The 20,002-nt window shown below is 40.5% G+C and overlaps 1 protein-coding gene across 2 annotated transcripts in view; it reads right to left on the bottom strand.

Moving 5' to 3' along the window:
- Positions 1-7,696: 7,696 nt before the first annotated feature.
- The window catches only part of map4k1 (mitogen-activated protein kinase kinase kinase kinase 1), a 34,027-nt gene continuing 21,721 nt past the window's right edge, over positions 7,697-20,002 (bottom strand). For both annotated transcript variants that reach the window (XM_084063739.1, XM_084063740.1), the window contains 18 exons: positions 19,806-19,852; positions 19,516-19,560; positions 19,000-19,020; positions 18,862-18,907; positions 17,751-17,910; positions 16,463-16,569; positions 15,892-15,933; positions 14,976-15,054; positions 14,435-14,511; positions 13,982-14,042; positions 13,265-13,367; positions 12,799-12,857; positions 12,601-12,704; positions 12,007-12,184; positions 11,627-11,695; positions 10,256-10,348; positions 9,545-9,671; positions 7,697-8,633 (listed from right to left, as the gene is read on the bottom strand). In XM_084063739.1, coding sequence (XP_083919865.1) covers positions 8,537-8,633; positions 9,545-9,671; positions 10,256-10,348; positions 11,627-11,695; positions 12,007-12,184; positions 12,601-12,704; positions 12,799-12,857; positions 13,265-13,367; positions 13,982-14,042; positions 14,435-14,511; positions 14,976-15,054; positions 15,892-15,933; positions 16,463-16,569; positions 17,751-17,910; positions 18,862-18,907; positions 19,000-19,020; positions 19,516-19,560; positions 19,806-19,852 — 1,515 coding nt within the window. In that variant the 3' untranslated portion in view covers positions 7,697-8,536. The remainder of the gene's footprint in view (positions 8,634-9,544; positions 9,672-10,255; positions 10,349-11,626; positions 11,696-12,006; positions 12,185-12,600; positions 12,705-12,798; positions 12,858-13,264; positions 13,368-13,981; positions 14,043-14,434; positions 14,512-14,975; positions 15,055-15,891; positions 15,934-16,462; positions 16,570-17,750; positions 17,911-18,861; positions 18,908-18,999; positions 19,021-19,515; positions 19,561-19,805; positions 19,853-20,002) is intronic.

Here is a 20,002-nt window from a genome sequence, read left to right as displayed (position 1 = left end):
ACCTCAGCCCTCGAACTCAGTCACATTCTGAATGCCGGTGACTTATATACACATATATTGTAATCCCACCTCCAACTTCCGTTTGAAAAACATAGATAATCACATGATATACTTCATTATAAATCGATTTGTTTCACCCAGGAGCAGAAACACCTATCCCCCTTCCTGTGACCCCCAGTCAGACATGTTATAAAGGCCTATTCATACTCTACGTAAGACCCTTAAGTAAGCATAAGGAACGGAGGGGGAGACCAATAAGGGGAGGGGGGATGGGGGGTTTGTCCGTCGATTATGTCATCCGTCAGGTTGAGCTCTGAGCTCAACCTGACGTAACTGACGTACATTCACCGCTTCCCTCTGGAGGATGAATAGCCTCTTGGCCCTAATCACGCATAAGAAACGTGCCAATGAATGCACATTTCTTTCTGGTCTGCAGTGTGGTGCATGCTTGGCAAGGTGTTGTAATGGTTCCTGACTGTGTATCTGTCTGTGTGCCTGTAGGGCTGCAAACAAAATAGCCTGAGAATGGATTACTGAATTCTCATGATATTTGGAGGGATCATTGGGTTGACAAGGTCAAAGTCAAAATTACAGAATCCATCCTCATCCAGAAAAGGAGAGGCATAAACAAGAGATGTTAGTGTGGGCTGGGTTTATTTATTATTATTCTCCCTTCATTGTTGCTGTAGCTTGATGAATTAAATACATAGGACCACAATGGAAACAAGTCCCCAGGACCTTTTTGTGTTCCTTTTATCCTTAATGTCTTACAGTACCACACGCTGTTTACATTTCTGACTAATAAAGTATTCAATCAACAGACCTGAACTATATCATTGAGGTTTGTTACTGATCAAAGCATTGCATTGGTCCATTTTATTAACCTGTCATGAAGCAATCAAAGCCTAATTCCCTGTTAAATGCTCTCTGCTCTCGAGTAATTTGTGATATATCAATGAAAACGCTTGCCAACATAGTATATTATGTGTTGATTACACTAGATGTCATATTTATTTATTTATTTTGTATGAGGGATGAGACCTGCTAGGTAATTGACTGGAGGCTTATTCTCATATTCATCCATCTCTTCCCAAGCTGCAGGCATGAAACTCAAGTTCACACAGAACCTTACGTGTTGTCATGTTTTTTGATTGAAAGCTGCATGCGGCTGTTGGAGTGTTGTGTAAAGCTATATATGTGAATTGCTCAGTGTGTTATAATCTGCTGAGCTGCAGTCTATCTAGCACCATGATGACAGTAGCCTAATGGTTTGTCACGCCAGTCTGTTACTGCAAAGTTGTTGGTTTAAAATCCCTGGATTGGACTAGAAATGATTCTGAATGGATAAAATGCTTTCCCTTGAGGGAGGCATTTACCTTCTAACTTAATAATATAATGTGAAACACGTTTTTTGATTGATTGTTTTTATTGAACAGGTATAAATGCAACAAGTCTCCGCCAGGTCAGGTAGGTTATTGTGGCCTCCTGGTGGCGCTGTAATAGGCCAATGTGAAAAGGGTGCCATTTTTTTCTTAGGCCTTGCACGGCAATCGGACACTGCATTCATGATTTGAGGCATTTTGTTCCAAAAATGCGCTTTGCTAAATTAGACCTGCTGGTGGCGCTATAACAGGCCAATGTGAAAAGGGTGGCATTTCTTCCTCGGCCTAGTGGGAATGTGTGTGCAAAATGTCACGGAAATCGCACACTGCGATCATGATTTGAGGAATTTTGTTCAAAACGGACCTATCCTGCAAACTTTGGAATGTTAGCCAAGTAGGATGGAATATGACATTTTGGACACATCCATCTTGATCACATGACTATAGAGATACTGTGTACCAATTTGCGTGATTTTTGGACAGAATCTGAAGGAGTAAGGGCAAAAAATGTGTTTTACAAAACTCAGTCTCCTGGTGGCGCTCTAAAAGGCATATATGAAAAATGCAGGGCAAATGTTTTTCCTTGGCCTCTAGGGAGTGTGCGTGCAAAGTTTCACACAGATTGGTGCAGTTATAGCTAAAAACGTGATTCGGCCTGTTATAGCGCCACCATGAGGCTGATTTGAACGTTTTCAAGTGGCATTTCTTCCTGGGCCAAGTGGGAATCTACGTGGAAAATTTCACGAAAATCGCATGCTGCGTTCATGATTTGAGGCATTTTGTTCGAAATGAACCAATCCTGCAAACTTTGGAAGCCAATTTTAGCCAATCAGGATGGCATATGGAAAATCAGACAGATCCGTGTTGATCACATGGCTATAGAGATACTGTGTACCGATTTGCGTGTTTTTTAGACAAAATCTGTAGGAGTAATATTAAGAAATGTGTTTAGCAAAAGTCAACCTCATGGTGGCACTATGACAGGCTGATCTGAAAAATGTGGGGCAGAGGTTCTGCTGTGGCATCCAGGGAGTGTGTGTGCGCAGTTTCACAGCGACCGGGCCAACGGTGTCGGAGATTAGCTGCTCGCAGACAGAAGGACGGACACACACGGACGGACGGACGGACGGACGGACAGACAGGGGGTAAAACATACTCTCTCGCCATGCCTTTCGGCCTGGCGGAGACAATTAAATCAAATACAAAAGATTGAGGTTGGGGTTACAGGCAGGCAGGCAGGCAGGCAGGCAGGCAGACAGACAGACAGACAGACAGACAGACAGACAGACAGACAGACAGACAGTTTGCATAAAGCTCAAGTGACAAACTTACAGGAGGTCAAGTAATGAGTCTCTATCCATACTTGTGACCCTTTTCTAATCTTTCTCACACTCTTCTTGAAGTGTATCAAGTGTTGCAAGAATAGCAAGGAAATGTTATATTACGAACTTATATAGTGTTTGATCTGACTAGAGTGTCCTATAGGTTGAGAGGTTTTCTGTATAATTAAGAGAGAGAAAAGAACCAACTAGGGGGTCTTTCCATTTAATGAGGGTTGTCCATCTGCATAAGCATATTGTTGCTGCCTGACGGGCAGAAACCTTGTATCTCCATAATTCTTTTATTTTTATTTTTATTAACACATTTAGTGCCAGAGGTTTATTACAACAGGGTACATCTAGTGCTGGCATTCTTACCGTTTACGCTGCGCTGTTTAGTGCTGTAGACGCCATGACGAGGACACGCATGTAAACAAAGGGTGCGTGCACGATGGTCGAGGCAATGGCCGTGGACCCCCATCTGACAAGGTTTGTGCCAGGCACGAAGTGGCGCACTGTGAGCTTGTAGATCTGCTCATTTTGAATATCCAACATATAAATGGATAAAGCAGTTAACATGATTATGATGCTATTAACTACTTTTGGTGGGGACCCCCTGGAATCCCCACAAGGACCCCTGGGGGTCTCCGGACACTTTGAGAACCGATGGTCTATAGAAACCACAGCTCTTCTTCTCATAGTCTATTCTTCACACTTCTGCATATCATGAAGCGCTGTAACCATCTGTGCAACACAATGTCAACATGGTAGATTCAAGTTTTCACATCCCCATCTCAACTTTACATTTAAAATCACAGAGCTTGCTTCCCCATGCCAGGGCCCTATGTCTATTATGATTATCTGGCTATTACTCTGCTTCAGGGGGCTCAGAGATGCTAGTTGTAGTCGCAAAGTAGTTGCAAAGCTACTTCCTTTTGCTTCTGAAAAGTGCTGAAGTTTAGCAGGCCTCACTTCCTTCCTCGGTACTGCAGGGGAAGAATCCTGTAGATCCCCAAACAGAGGGTCACTTGCCATTTTTACCTGACCTTCAATAAACTCAACAATATCTTGAAAGGTGGCTCTGCGATGGAACCTTTCCTGCAAACTGTAGGCGACATCTCTCCACTTATCCCTGAGCTTATAAGGCAACTTCTTAACAACTGTTTGCATGTTAGCAGGTACATCCAGCTCGTGTGTGGACTCGAACTCTCCTAGTGCATTGCAACAAGCCCGCAACAAGAAGCTGTAAGATTGAAGAGCCTTGACGTCCTCAGACTTTAGTGCTGGCCACAAGAAGACCTTGTCCATGTAAGCAGATGTGATCTTCAGAGTGTTGCCAAAGTGCTCTTGCAGTAAGGATTTGGCCTTGGCATAGCCACTTTCAGCAGACATATGCTGACAGCTTCGAACCAGGTCTCTAGGCTGCCCTTTAGTATATTGCTCAAGATAGTATAACCAATCCTTAGCACTGCGAGTCTTCTCTTCGATACAATGCTCAAAGGCTCTCTTGAAAGTTTGGTACTCCAAAGGATCACCATCAAAGATCTGAATATCACGTCGTGGAAGAAAGAATAGTGACTGTTGTTCAGCCAGCAAAGAAGTGATATGGTTTTGTTTCTCCAAGATAGATATCAGCTGACCATGATCGGTGCTGCCTTGCGTTAAAGGTGCAGGTTGGTATGACTGCGACTGAGAACGTGCTTGAGTGTTATGTGTTCCACTTTGTCTAACCCCAACTGTCTCAGGCCTAAGCTGCGGCTGGTCTAATGCCGCTTGAGACTGCAGCCCCACTGATACAGGCACAAACGTCTCAGCATTAACATTAAATGTATGAAGAACCTTCTTTTTCTTGATGTAGGAATTCATGCCATCTGCCCCACTGGCTACAGCACCAGACACCCGAGAGGTGCCGGAGACTTTCAAGACTTGTATTTTAGCTGCTGATGCTGCTATCTCCATTTCCAAATCCAGCTGCTCTCTTTTCTTTCTGACCTGCGCCTCTTGCTCTTCCAAAGCATGTCTCTCTTTAAGTAGCCCCTGACGAGCAAGGAGGGCTGCCATGTCTGCTTCTGCGATTAAGCGTGCTGACAAAGTAGATGAGGCAGTAGACCTACACTTACTCCCGGCTTCATCTGCAATATTAGAAATACTGTCATCTGGGTTAACATCATCTACAACAGAGGTTCCCACCTCATCCTGAGGATGTTCTGAAACACAAATAACATCATCATTATTCACTGCATTAGGCATTTCAACATAAGGTGGGCGTGGCTTAGGTGAAGTAAAAGTAACTTGGCTTTGAATTTGGCCATTAATGTCTGAAAGCCATTTATTTGCATTTTCAATGAATTCAACTATGCGTTTGTGTATGTTTGAAAACCAAATATTTTGCCTTTCTTGTTCCTTTGGAGGAAGCAATGGAATGACTGAGCCATGAAACTGACTTGCATCATCATACAGTGCAGATACATTGTGAAGATGAGATTGAATGGTTTGAGCATTATCAGAATTTTGCATAAGCTCATTAATTACCTTTACAATACCTTCAATTTTGTTAACCTTAGCTTTTCGTTCTGTTTGAAAATGTTCAATTATATTTACTAATGCTTTGCCAGTGAGCTTCGATTGTCTTTTCTGTTCATTTGCACTGACATTAGAACCAGGCCTTGAACTTGAATCCATTTTGTATAAAATGAATGAAGGGCAATACAAAACCCAAAATTAGCAACACAGCCCTAGTATGCGTGTAAAATGTAAAAGTAAAATATAATGAAATTCACAATTAACAGGACACACAGTGGTAACACCTGTGAAATGTCTTCATAATATGGCTGCTCTGAATAGAGCCAATTTCCACTACACAGGATCTACAGGCTATAATTAAAGCCAACAGCACACATTTCACCAAATTCAACCACAAATACGTTTAAGCCACTTCTATTAAGCACATAATAAAAGGCAGTGCACAGTAAAAAAAAAAAAAAAAAAAAAGCCATGTCTTACCTTGTGCCAAGCGTTTCCTTATATTCATTCCTTTGTGTTGCTAATGACACGAACGATGTACTGTGTCTAATCTAGCCGTTTTTAATTAACGGTTTAATTTGGTTATTTAGAAGCCCGTATCAGCTATCCTGTTTTTCAAGCCACCGCGGTGTTTTCAAAAGCTTCCTTGGTTTACGGGTCACAAAGTCGCTTTGATTGGTTGAGATCAGGTTGAGATGCGCAGAGAGTTTCACAGCAGGAAGCCATGCCCATATATGTCTATGGCCAGGCTCTCAAAGCACGTGGTTCTCAACCTGTGGGTCGGGACCCGACACGATTTTGGGGAGTTCCCCAGATCACAGTGAAGTGACAATTTAAGGACTTTTAAGACCTTTTTAAAACCTAAATAAAAGGGGGAAAAGACCATTACTGAATCAAAAGTATCTAACAAACTATACTATAAAAAAAGATCAAACATTGGTCAAATCATCAAATACTATAAGAAGCAAAAGTTGTGAACTTAGCAGATCTAGCTCACAATGCCTTGCAACCCGAGGCGTGGTGAGCTTGTAGATCTGCTATTTTCACAACATTTATGTGTGGAACCGAGTCATACAAAATGTAATGCCTCAACTCCTACATTCCAAGTGCTTGTCAGGGTGGGGGTCCCCAGTTCAAAATTATGATTATTTTAGGGGGTCCCCAGTTCAAATATGATTATTTTGGGGGGTCACGGCCTGAAAAGGTTGAGAACCACTGCTTACACAACTCAGATGTACTGTAGGTTATTGTTTAAAACCATCTGTTAGAACATTTTTATAAATCAAAACCAAGGAAGTATTGTACCTGTACCAAGAGAAGGCTAAGTAATTACCATAGTAGTCACAAATATTTCCTGTGTGATTGTGGTGCAGGAGATATGGCAGGATTTGATATGTAGAAAGTCCCTGGTTCCAATCAACCTTTTGGAACATTTTCACTCTGTATCTGAATGCTAAGTAATCAGTTGTCACAATGACCCTTGCATGTGTAGCAGGATGGGTGTCTGCCACTCCGCCCATGGCCCATCCTCCTCCCACTAATCAGTGGGCTGATTGCCTGCAGTATTTAGGCAGCTTCTGCCTGCTGGAGGTTTTTCCTTTTGTTTGGTGTCTTCGGACTGGTCTCCTCGACCAAAGCTGGCCCGGTGGGCTGTGTGTGTGGGTCCTTCTGACGTGTTTCCTCCAAAAGCTGGCCTGTTGGGCTTCAGTATTTGTTTGCTCACGATGCATCAGCGCAGTCCCTGTGTGTGGCTGTCTGTGAGAGCACCACATTTTTCACATGGGCCTGTTATAGCGCCACCAGGAGGCTGATTTGTGCAAAACCCATTTTTTGACATTACTCCTACAGATTTTATCCAAACGTCATGCAAATTGGTACACAGTATCGCTATAGTCATGTGATCAACCTGGATCTGTCCGATTCCCCATACTCCATCCTGATTGGCTAAGGTTGGCTTCCAAAGTTTACAGGATTGGTCGGTTTTGAACAAAATTCCTCAAATCATGAACGCAGCTTCCAATTTCCGTGAAATTTCACGCGCACATTCCCACTAGGCCGAGGAAGAAATGCCACCCATTTCACATTGGCCTGTTATAGCGCCACCAGCAGGTCTAATTTAGCAAAACAAATCATGAATGCAGTGTCCGATTGCCATGAAAGGCTTAAGAAGAAATGGCACCCTTTTCACTTTGGCCTATTATAGCGCCACCAGGAGGCCACAGTAACGTACCTGACCTGGCGGAGACCTGTGCTCCGAGGAGCACTTTTTCTAGTTATATTATTCTTTAGCTCTGAAATCATGAAAATGATCTTTTCCCTTAAAGGGACCTGAAAAATATCCACACATAGTCAAACACACACACACGCACGCACGCACGCACGCACGCACGCACGCACGCACGCACGCACGCACACACACACGCACACACACACACACATACACACACCTCCCATTTAGTTTAGTTATTTTTTTATTAGGTGCATTTGTTATCAATGATTTACACACAAACCCGTCATCACTCAACATACCGTATATTATGCATTGCACCCCGAATAGTCCTTAGTTTGGTTGAATGTTTATGTGTTGGTGAAGGTTTCTGTAGACACATTGTTTGATATCACATTGCAGACAACCACTGCTACTGCCTACAGTATTCTGAGTAAGAGTAGGTGCAAGAAAAGTCTTAACTTTTGACATTAGTTTTCAAAGGAGGAGCTTAGGCCTGGGCTTTCCACTCAGACCTGTAATGTTGGTCATAGATATTAAACTGTTTCTCACAAACCAATTCCCCGTTAACACTATATGAAGGCACTTCACACTATGGTTTGTGCTGCTTTTAGAGCAAAGGAGGGATATTACGTTGTTGTTGTTTTTAAATGCTTGGTCCAAACTTCCATGTTCGATGCAAAATGAAGGACCACTGTAGGGCTCACACATATCCATAGATGTTAAAGGCAACTATTATAATAGGGAATCCTAGTGGGTCAGCTGGTTAGTGTGCATATACAACATAGGCACAGGTATAGAGGTATACAGGTACGGGTACTGTATACACACAACGTCATGGATATGAATCTTGTTCATGAACTGTAGCACGTCATACTACTTCTCTGCCTTATACTAAAGGCAGCGATTCCTTGAAATAGTCTTCCGAAAAAAGGTAACTTATTACTACGGACAAGCCGGACAGCAGGTCCAAATATTTGTGGCCCGTCTCCTCATTTCCATAATGATTTGGATAGAGGTGCTCAGTGGAAGAGGAGCTGTGAGTTTCCCATGGTGCCCTCTGCCGCTGCCTGGGGTCCGAGGGGTCATGGCAAGAGGACGCATTTCTCAGCAATTTCCAGGATGTACAGGTTAGACATCCCTGATTGGTCCTCGGTGTTACGCGTCTCCATGACAACCGCCCTAAGTTGGAAGGATCAGAGAAAAGTGAATTAGTGGATGGCACAGCCAGTTTATTATGCTGATGCCGGGATTAACGTAGTTAAACTCTAATAGACAGATCATACACCAGTCTTGATTTGACAGCAAATTTTGATTTAGTTTTAGTCATAGTCTTTTGAATAAAATTCCATTTAGTTTTGTCATATTTGAGTCATCTGAAAAGTTTTAGTTTTTGTCTAGTTTTAGTCGACGAAATATCATGTTGATTTAGTCGACTAAAATGTATTTTTGCTGGCCTTGATGGCGTGGTAATGGTTGATGTTACACTAGGTTGCATGCTGTAAATAGCCGATCTACAAGCTCACAACGCGTCGCAGCGCGACACGTTGTGAGCTTGTAGATCTTCTATTTTCAGAGCGCAGCACCTGAGCGCAACCAAACATAAAATGTATTTTAGTTCTACTGGATCTCTTCTCCACGAGTTCCCTCCCTGACATCTTAGTCTAGTTTTTATTTGACGAAATTCTCAATATATTTAGTCTTAGTTTTAGGCATCGTAGCTTAGTTTATATTTCGGTTTTATTTTGTTTTCGTCAGTGAAAAAAGGTAGTCGACGAACATTTTTCGCCATAGTTTTAGTTGACAAAATCAACACTGGTATACACTATCAAATCCTGAGTGTTGACCCATCAAAACCGAGAAAGCATATTTGTTTTGCATTGTTTAATCAAAAATAGCAGATGCACAAGCTCACAGCGCGTCACTTTGTGCCACGTTGCGAGCTTGTACATCTGCTATTTTTGAAAAAATAAATACAAATCTTTAAACTGTGAGAACTACTGATTTTAGAAGGCATTTGTAGAATCGCCTCAGGTCTTAATGGGTTAATTTAACTCAGAGAGTAAAAGACCTGTAAGGGTGTATATGCCAACCTGTCTGTCCCCACCAGCCTGTAGATCTTCCTGGGGTCTTTTGTTTCCTGGATGACTTCACTGAAGTCCTCCGCTCTCCTCTGCCAACCATGACGCCACACTGCCAGCAGAGAGTCCTCAACATACACTACAGAGAGACAGAATGAATGGGGGGGGGGGCAGTGAATGGCCTGAATATTTAACTGAGTTTGGTGGAGAGCTACAATGCATGATTGATAGATGAATAGATGGATACAGATACATACGTACATACTTACTGTGAATACGTACGTACGTACATACATACATACATGCTCGCTTGTATGTATGTATGTATGTATGTATGTATGTATGTATGTATGTATGTATGTATGTATGTATGTATGTATGTATGAATGTATGTATGTATGTATGTATGTATGTATGTATGTATGTATGTATGTATGTATGTATGTATGTATGTATGTATGAATGTATGTATGTATGTATGTATGTATGTATGTATGTATGTATGTATGTATGTATGTATGAATGACAGTAGAGTAGTGTAGAGTAGAGTAGAGTAGAGTAGAGTACAGTACAGTACAGTACAGTACAGTACAGTACAGTAGAGTAGAGTAGAGTAGAGTAGAGTAGAGTAGAGTAGAGTAGAGTAGAGTAGAGTAGAGTACAGTACAGTACAGTACAGTACTACGGCCGCATGTCGTACATAATCTCAGTCTTAGTTCTCACCTACAGCCTCCACATCAAAGGAGAAAGTAGCCTCCTGCGGCAGACTCCTGCTGCTCTTCAGCTCCCCCTCTAGGCCAACTATGTGTGCAGAGTCTGGAGGAAAGGAGGGGAGGCCTGTATTAGCCTAGTGTAGTTTAAAAGGTATAGGAAACAACTCACTCAATACTGTATACTAGTTTAAAGCTAGAAGTTGCTAGTAGATACAGTTTATATGCAGGATGAAATCTGCTCACGAAAACATATTTTTTAATATGCATGAAATGTGGATATTAAAAATCATATCATCATATACGGACCTTTTCATGTGTATTTATTTACCACTCCAAGTTATGGTGTCATTATAAGCTTAATAATCTTACCTTTACAATAGGCTCTATGCACAGCAGCCATATTATCACTTCCTTCACAGGTGTTACCAATGATACTAATGAAGGCTCTGTTCCATTTAGTGTAGCACAGTGGTTTCCACGAGCCCCATAACTCTGAGAGTGTACAAATGGAACCAAATGGACCCGTAAGTTCCATTTGTACACTCTCAGAGTTACACACCTGTAAGGGGCCATTTGGAAGCCCATGAGGGTCCCTGGACCCCAACTATAAACCCACAGAGTGTTTCCAGTGGGCCAACATGCACAATATCAGCACCCTGACTCTGTTTGACCAGAATGGAACAGAGCCTTCATTAGTATCATTGGTAACACCTGTGAATTTCTTCATAATATGGCTGCTGTGAATAGAGCCTATTAACCTTTTTGACAGGTACAGTAACTGCAGTTGAAGATACTAATGTTAATTGTGGGTAATTGTAGGAGATGTTCAGGCTGGCACAACAGCTGTCTGAAATCCTTCACTTAGCTACTCCCTAAATAATAGACATGAATTCTATTATATTCAATACATTGAGCTATGTTTACCAGCTCAATGTAGATATTTGTTGGACTGTTTGAATGAGGCAGTTCCTGCTCTTGTAAAATGACTGACTTGAAGAACTGGGAAAAAACACTGCTTAAAGGGTAGTACGTATACATTGAAGCCTTGGATAAAATAAACATAGCAGCAATATAGAAGAATGTTCTAATGAATTTGAAATCAGGCATTTGAGATCGCGTTTACCAGATTTGTGCCTTGTCTGAGTCATATAATAGAGATGTTTGTGATGAATAACACACTTTGTTCTGGATTGTTATAATGGCAAAGTTATAATGGCAAAATATTTCATTAGCTTATTTTTGAGTCTATCAGAAGCTGACAAGTGAATTAGCATTTCAGATTCTGATAGACTCCAGAATAACCTAATGAAATATTTTCTGAATACAACTCTTTCACATTGGGTTAAATAGACAACAAATGTACAAACGTATATTTACTTACTTTCTAAGAGAACGAGCAAAGAGCTATTGTCCAACTGGATCACCTGCACTACATCTGTGCATCGATTCTCTGTGCACGCACACACGCCCACACACACACACACACACACACACACACACACACACACACACACACACACACAAACTTATAATATTATATGGGTATACTTTTTATGATGAAACCACAGGCCAGCCATGAGATTAGACTTTTAAATCATACAGAAACGCAGCTGGTTGCTGAAACGGAGCATTAACAATAAAAGATAACCCGCACTCTGCCACTTGCAAGCTTGCGAGCATTGAAATTGTGACATAGCTGCATACTCTAGCTACCACTAATAGATTCATAATTTATAAATCAATCATTCAAAATCTGCTTACCCAAGCCAGTGCTGGTGAACCAGGAAGTGTTGGAGTTAAGGTTAATGTTGTCTATGGTGATTGGCTGGTTGGGACCAGGCCCCCGGGACACAGCGATACAGACCAGAGGGTACTCCTCCTTGGGGACCACCAGCATCTGGAACACTCGCAGGGGGCTGGGCAATGGGAAGTCAAAATTCTGGGACCGGAGGACATGAATATGAATATGACAACCATCCACACATCCCCTAAAGTTTAGGGCCTAAACCTAAGCCCTCAATGCTTAATCCTAATCCTGACCCAACATGAATCTTTTCCCAATTGTGATCTAAAAAGCTTTGTTAACCATGAAAATGACATTTGTGTGGGGTCCAGGACAATGGTCCTCACAAGGTCGCATTCTGAAATTCTACCATACTTGTGGGGACATCCGGCACTTTAAGTATAGCAATACCTGGTACATACATGCACGCACGTTCGCATGCACAAGCGCAAGCGCGCGCGCGCACACACACTGAAGTCAAAGTCATGAAGTAGAGGGCATTCTGTATAGAGCCTCACTGGGTGCAAAGATTAACCCCAAAATGAATGAACACTGATTATTTCACTGTGTACCTTGATGAGCATGAACTTGTGCATGGGCTCATACCACTGCAGGAGCACCACACTGGACTCCAGAGCACAGCACAGGAACACACAGGCTCGCTGCACGTTACCAACTATAGGAGGGAGGAGAGAACTCAGGGGGATTATCTCAAATTCATCACAAGAACATTTTTTAAAGAACATATCAGATGCATTAGCTCATCTTACCTGCTGAGCAGGTCTTGCACCCTTTGGTGTCAGGTATTTTACATGTCACCGCATGTTTCCTGAAAATAGGGAAAATGTATTAAAGGTAATTTGTACTGAAGAAGTTAATAAAAAATACTGTCTGTCAAAATCCCAGAAGCGGAGTCATATGGAAAAAAATATAAAAAATGGATGGTCAAGATTTTAATACAAATATCACCTTATACTGCATATATTAACACTCATTCAAGTCTTGCCCATGTACGTTTTTTGTATTCTTTTGCAACAGGTCTTTCAGTAACAAATCACATTGAGTTTTAATTCTACATCAAACTTCTACAAAGCCTGATTCACTCTCTGGTGACAAAATGTTTTTTAGAAAATGCATTATTTTTGTTGCATACAGCATCACATCAGAGTGACAGAGAGAAAAGAGTGAGTCAGTTTGGTAAAGTAGCTTGTTCCCGATCAGTGGTTAAAGTATTACCTAGGTAACAATCTGTGCGTTGGCAAGGCAACCATCCTCTGATCTCGACGTGCCTGCTCATACAACTCCTTCAAGGAATGTGAGTAGAGCTGAGATGACTTCCCTGGACACAAAAATATTTCATATCGCATGCACCCTATACCACTATGCATGTTTAGATGAAGGCATCAAAATAATGCCCCTCCTTTATTTAATCAGGGTGTACAGTAAAATCTGTGCTAATTTAACTCTGAGAGTTAAGGTAACACTATTACTTAAGAAATACAGTTGAACTGAAAATGTTGGAATTATTATGTTGCAGTGGCCAATGATATACTGCATAATTTTCAGGTCAATCATTTGGGATTTTAATATAATTGATTGCAATGAGATGGCTCAAATGGCTTTACTGAGACACAGAGAGCATGGTTAACGATGATGCAACTATGGTTAACTTCTCTTTGCCCTTTAACCACTTTCATTGATTGAATATTGAATACTTTATTAGTCAGAAATGTAAACAGCACATGGTACAGTCAGACATTAAAGCTTCAAACCTCAAATATTAATAGCCATGTCATTATAGGCATTGGGCAAAGAATGTCAAAATGGTCAAAAAGTGTAAAACAAAAAAACAAAAACAAAACAAACGTTCAAGATAGCTGATCTACAAGCTGTTTATAGATTGGCTATTTTGTCTCTTCGTCGTACGATGAAGTAAATAGTGGTAAGACTTACCAGAAACAGACATGAGGACATTATTAATGATGTACACCCAGGTACACTTCCCTGGATACAACTGAGAGAGACAGAAAGAAGACATCAATCAATCAAAGTCTATCAGTCCGTCTATCCATCCATCCATTCACCCATCCATCCAACCAACCAACCAACCAACCAACCACCAAAGGTTTTCATGTCTCCTTTCACCTTAATTTGTCAAAAAATCCAAACATTTTAACTGTGAACCCAAACTTTCAAAGGGTTAAGGTTACGGTTTCTGCTTGGACACACGGCAGAAACCTGTAAGGGTACAAATATTTTCAATCTATTCTATATAATAATCTATTCACCTTGGAAAACCACTCAATCTGTACAGTATACATGGAATTACACACTAGACTGAAATAAACACTGACTATGCAAAGCTCTATTACTTCTATAGATGGAAACTTAATCAAGGTTACTTACTAGCTCCATTGTGGCCTCTGAGCCATTGAGGTTGAGGGTGTAGATTCCTTCCTCCGCACCCAGGATCAGATGCTGATCTAAGGAGAGAGCAGAAACAGTTACAAATTATTTGGTATGTACAGACAAAGATCAAAACAGCAGACAGAACGACAGACAGTCGAAACAAGTAGACAGAAAGAGAGAGTCAGCAAAACAAGCAGACAGAAAGACGGTCAGCAAAACAAGCAGACAGAAAGACAGACAGTTGGATGCAACAGGGAGACAGAAAAACAGACAGACAGTTGGCAAAACAAGCAGATAAAAAGCCACTGTAACCCTATACTTAGTTGACCGGATTCCCAAGGGCTCTATACTAGGCCCCCTCCTGTACACTCTACAATAAATGTCTTCGCCGAAAATAACCGATCTACAAGATCACAATGTCTTGCAACGTGACGGACTGTGAGCTTGTATATTGGCTATTTTTGCTCAAATGATCCCCCCATAATAGGGAGCGACGCTATGGTTCATTTGGTTATTAATTTGTGTACAGTTTACCTACCTTTGGTAGCTGGATTTTCCCAGGTGGTTGAACAGCTGACTTTGAGAGGGCAGCCATGGAATACCTTCTTAAAATACACCTGGAATAATGGTTGAAACCATTACTGTATATTACAACATCTTACATAGTTGATGATACAACACTACGCAACTGAATGTAGAACAAGGTTAGATTTGATTTAATTAGATTTTAATTACAAAAAGAAATAAACACCATAAAAACAATGTACTCATGCTTTTACCAAAATCATTTCGGTTTTAGACAATGTACCTAATGTAATGGCATATTTTAAAAGGATCCCTGGCTAATAAGCCTTATAAGCCTTAACACATAATAATCGTCTTCTATAACTAAATCTTAATTTATGGAATGCATGTGCAAATGAAAACCAACTTAATACTTTCTAAGGTAATATGAGCATCAAATCAATGTTTTAAATATGTTTTATTTGCACATGCATTCCATACATTCCATAGGGCTGGACCACACATGGATGTCCCTCTTAAGTAAAAGATGAACTGTTTCTAAAATAAAATTTAAAAAAAAATGTTATAGAGGGCAATTATGTATTATGTATTGTAATGTATTAAGGCATATAAGCCTTAAGGCTTAAAGCTGTGTGTGTGTGTGTGTGTGTGTGTGTGTGTGTGTGTGTGTGTGTGTGTGTGTGTGTGTGTGTGTGTGTGTGTGTGTGTGTGTGTGTGTGTGTGTGTGTGTATAAGATATATATTATATAATTTATAATGATGCTACTCTGCATCTCTCCCAGTAGGGTAATAAGCGATAATGGTTGTGCATCTTTTGCTGGAGCTAACATTAGGGGCAAGCAGGCAATAACACATGTGTTCTTATCCCATACAGAATGCTGATAGGAAGCGATGTAACGATGAAACGATGTAAGATCAATTCAACTCACTGGGGGTTTCTTTGCGACAGGGCTGACACATTCCACTGGCTCCTGGGACATGGCGGAGGTAAACATAATAAGAGACAATTTGAGAAGACACTTATAGTACATTCTGCACAAATTCAATTTAGCTGCAGTATAGTGGGATTTTGTGTTTGTTTTGACTGTAACAACTATCTCATTATGTCCAAAACTGTTACTTATCAGGATTCAAATTGAAAAATAGCTAAAGTAGCAGATCTACAAGCTCAAAACGCGTCGCTTCGTGCACCGTTTTGAGCTTGCAAATCTGCTACTTTTGATACTTTTGTGTGACGCAGTAGTATGATCAAGTAGGGCGTTAATTTACAAAAACACAAAAAGTTTAAATATGTTTAAATATATCAATATCATTATCAGAATTTTATTGTCACATCACAGGTTTACAGAAGTAAAAATGTGGGTGAAATTTGTTTTTGTGCATAATTCCCATCGTATCGTTATTTCCACAATAAGATAATAAGAGGTTTCTGTTCGACAGCAACGATACTGTAATACAATATTATAATTTGCAGTGTCTTTCACAGTTACAATACAGTACCTTTGTATGTTGATGATGTTGTCTTCTTCTGGGATCTTTAGGAGGAAGCTGTGGAGGGAGGAGCTCTGCTGCACCATCAGTGTGCTGGACCTGGAAGGACACAGGGTCTGTAACACACACACATACACACACACACACACACACACACACACGCACACACACGCGCGCACGTACGCACGCACGCACGTACGCACGCACGCACGCACACACACACACACACACAGTTTTTCTATATTCAATTCACAACAAGTTGGATTGCATTAGAATGAAGTATACGGTAATTCAGTCAAATTTGGTAAAACAACTCATGTTACTGGAAAGCAGCAAAGGTGAAAGTAAACAAAATAGTTGATTCTGTAAGTGCGGCACGCTGTGAGCTTGTGGATTGGCTATTTTACGGCGAAGAGATTTGGTGTAGCCAGAAAAAGTGTTCCAAGTACAGTTGTAACTCAGGTCTGTTTTACTAAGAATAGAGGGTTTATGTCGTTAAAGAAATATCATCGGCCCGGACGGTTGGCGTAACCTAAGGCTGGGCAGCGTGCCTGACAGCGTGTCGCAGGTTCGACTCCTAATCCCGACGACCTTTGTGCGTGTCACCCCCCGCCATCTCTCCCCCCATTTCCTGTCAGCCTACTGCAGTGTTGATTTCGTCGACTAAAACAATGACGGAAAATGTTTGTCGACTATCTCTTTTTTACTGACGAAAACGCGAAAAATAAAACTAAACAAAAACTAAGCTACGATGAACTAGAACTATGACTAAATATTTTGACAATTTCGTCAACAAATCAAAACTAGACTAAAATGTTAGTGAGGGACGAGTGGAGAAGAGATCCAGTAGAAGTCATTTTATCTTTGAATGCGCTCAGGTGTTGCGCTTTGAAAATAGCCGATCTCCAGTTGTTTACAATTAACGTAAAACTAACTTTTTACAGATACATAATAACACATATATTCTTTTAGTTTTTAATTAAAATATTTCTCTCCAGCTGGCACACAGTATTTAGAAAATTTACACGCAACATTTTCGTCAACTAAATCAACTGTAGATTTAGTCGACTATTATATTTAGTCGACTAAAACTAGACAAAAACTAAAACATTTCAGATGACTAAAATATAAAATATAAAACTAAATGGAATTTTATTCAAAAGACTATGACTAAAACTAAATCAAAGTTGGCTGTCAAAATCAACACTAGCCTACTGTAATCTATATAAAGGCAAAAAGCCAAAAATATATCTTTAAAAAATATATATATATATATATATCATAATCGACGGCACACCTGAGTTGATATGCCTTGTGGAGCGCGGTCTGGGCTTGGGTCGAGTGTGCGTGCCACTGGAGGTCCTCAGGAGAGGGGAGGGGGCGTACAGGGAACAGGGGGTCCGTGCTCGCTCCTCTTCCCCAGCCATACTCTCCTCTGAGCTGGTGCGGGCCTTGGGCTGCAGGTGCACAAACAACAACAAATAATAATACTCTATGTCTGGGGTACTCAAATACAAATGTTAAAGACTGTTAAAGTCAAGTAAGGCCAGTCATAAGCAATGGAGGAAAAAGTACTCAAATGTTTTACTTGAGTAAAAGTATCAATACCACAATGCAGAAATACTCTGTAAGTAAAAGTCCAGTTTTCAAAATGTACTTGACTAAAAGTAACAAAGTTTTGGCATCAAAACAAACTTAAAGTACCAAAATTAAAAGTAGAAAAATGTTTGAAAATAGCAGATCTACAAGCTCACAACGAATCGCAATGCGACGCGTTGTGAGCTTGTAGATCAACTATTTTCAAATAGCCTATGTAGAAAATAATAATGATTTATAGTTATAGTTTTAGTTTTATAATATAATAATGTATATCTACAAAGTAGTAACTAAAGTTTTCAAATAATTGTAGTGGAGTAAAAGTACAATATTTGCCTCTGAGATGTAGTGGAGTAGAAGTAAAAGTACTGAAAATTGAAAATACTCCAGTAAAGTAAAGATTCCTCAAATTAGTACTTAAGTACATTACTTGAGTACATGTACTTAGTTACTTTACACCACTGGTCATAAGGCACATACATGTTTGTATAACTACAACTAACATTGTGTTAAACACTCAGGTTCAATGTCATTTGAACCCTTGAGATTTGATTAGGCTAAGTGTGTCCATTGGAGGGGAGCTTCCCCGGGTCCATTTGGTTCCATTTATTTTGTACACTTACTTTGTAATCTTTGTAAATATTAGAACCGCCTGTTCTGTCCTTTTAAATGGACTGACTCTTTATGTCCAGCTTAATACTTTGGACATTTATCTATTACATCAACTGCAGTCATAAAGAGGAGCTGTAGATGAGTGCTTCATATGGCTGCTTTGTAGTATTAGAGATACTAGAGTGCTTTTAGAAGAGTACCTTTGGAGGAAGTGGGGGTGGGATGTCATCGGCTGGTATCGTCTCACTGTTAAGATACAGAGATGGGGTTGTCTTCATAATGTCAAAAGAAAAACATGAATATGTATGAGATGCCGCTTTGTGGCTGAAGGAGCTTACCTGGAGGCATGCAATGTCGGTCTGAAGAGAGGAGAGGAGTGAAAACAAAGCCTCAAGTCAGTCGTGAAGTCCAAACACTTGTACTCTCAACCGATGTACATACAATGACATACAATCTACTGTATACATACACGTACATACAGTAGATTGTATGTAAATTGTATTTCATGTCAAGGACCCCCAAATGGACACTTATTAGCCCGCGGACCCCCATTTGAAAAGATACATTTTAAGGACCCCCAGTTTGACATGCATTATCTCTGGGACCCCATTCATGTTGTAAAATCAATGTTATCTTAACTCTGAGAGTGTACAAATGGAACCAAATGGACCCGTTAGGGTCCATTTGGTTCCATTTGAACACTCTCAGAGTTACAGACCCATAAGGGTCCATTTGGTTCCTATCCATCATTTAGCTGGGGACCCCCTGGAATCCCCTCAAGTACCCCATATGCCATGCTCTTACTAACTGTTATTAAGTGAAGAGTTGTGTATATAATAGTATAGCATCCTTACACGTCTACGTCATCATAGTCATCATCAGTATCTGTGTCCTGGTCTCTGGGGGAGAGAGAGAGAAAGAGAGAGAGAGAGAGAGAGAGAGAGAGAGAGAGAGAGAGAGAGAGAGAGAGAGAGAGAGAGAGAGAGAGAGAGAGGCAGAGTGATCCAGTCGGAGACAGAGACAGCAGACAAAGGAGAAAAAGCAAATGTTCAGATTGTTCATTCTATTCATGCTGATTATGAATTATTATTAATTACTTTCATTAGACTGTGATATTATGTAAGCAGAAAAGAGAGTTAGTTACCTCACAGGACTTTTGTCAGACCTGGCAGATCTAGATGATGGTAGTAACTGCAGAAAACAAGGGGAGTGTAAAAACACTATAAGACTTACTGATCTTTTAATATAATTTGCATGCATTTTTTTATCTACTTCATGTGTATGAAAGGCACACTGCAAATACATTTTAATTTACTTTTGTCTGATAAGTCTGATAAAAAC

The sequence above is a fragment of the Gymnoscopelus microlampas genome (assembly GCF_963454915.1).
Source record: "Gymnoscopelus microlampas genome assembly, chromosome: 8".
NCBI classification, from domain to species: domain Eukaryota; kingdom Metazoa; phylum Chordata; class Actinopteri; order Myctophiformes; family Myctophidae; genus Gymnoscopelus; species Gymnoscopelus microlampas.
This window is presented reverse-complemented; position numbering and strand designations above follow the sequence as displayed.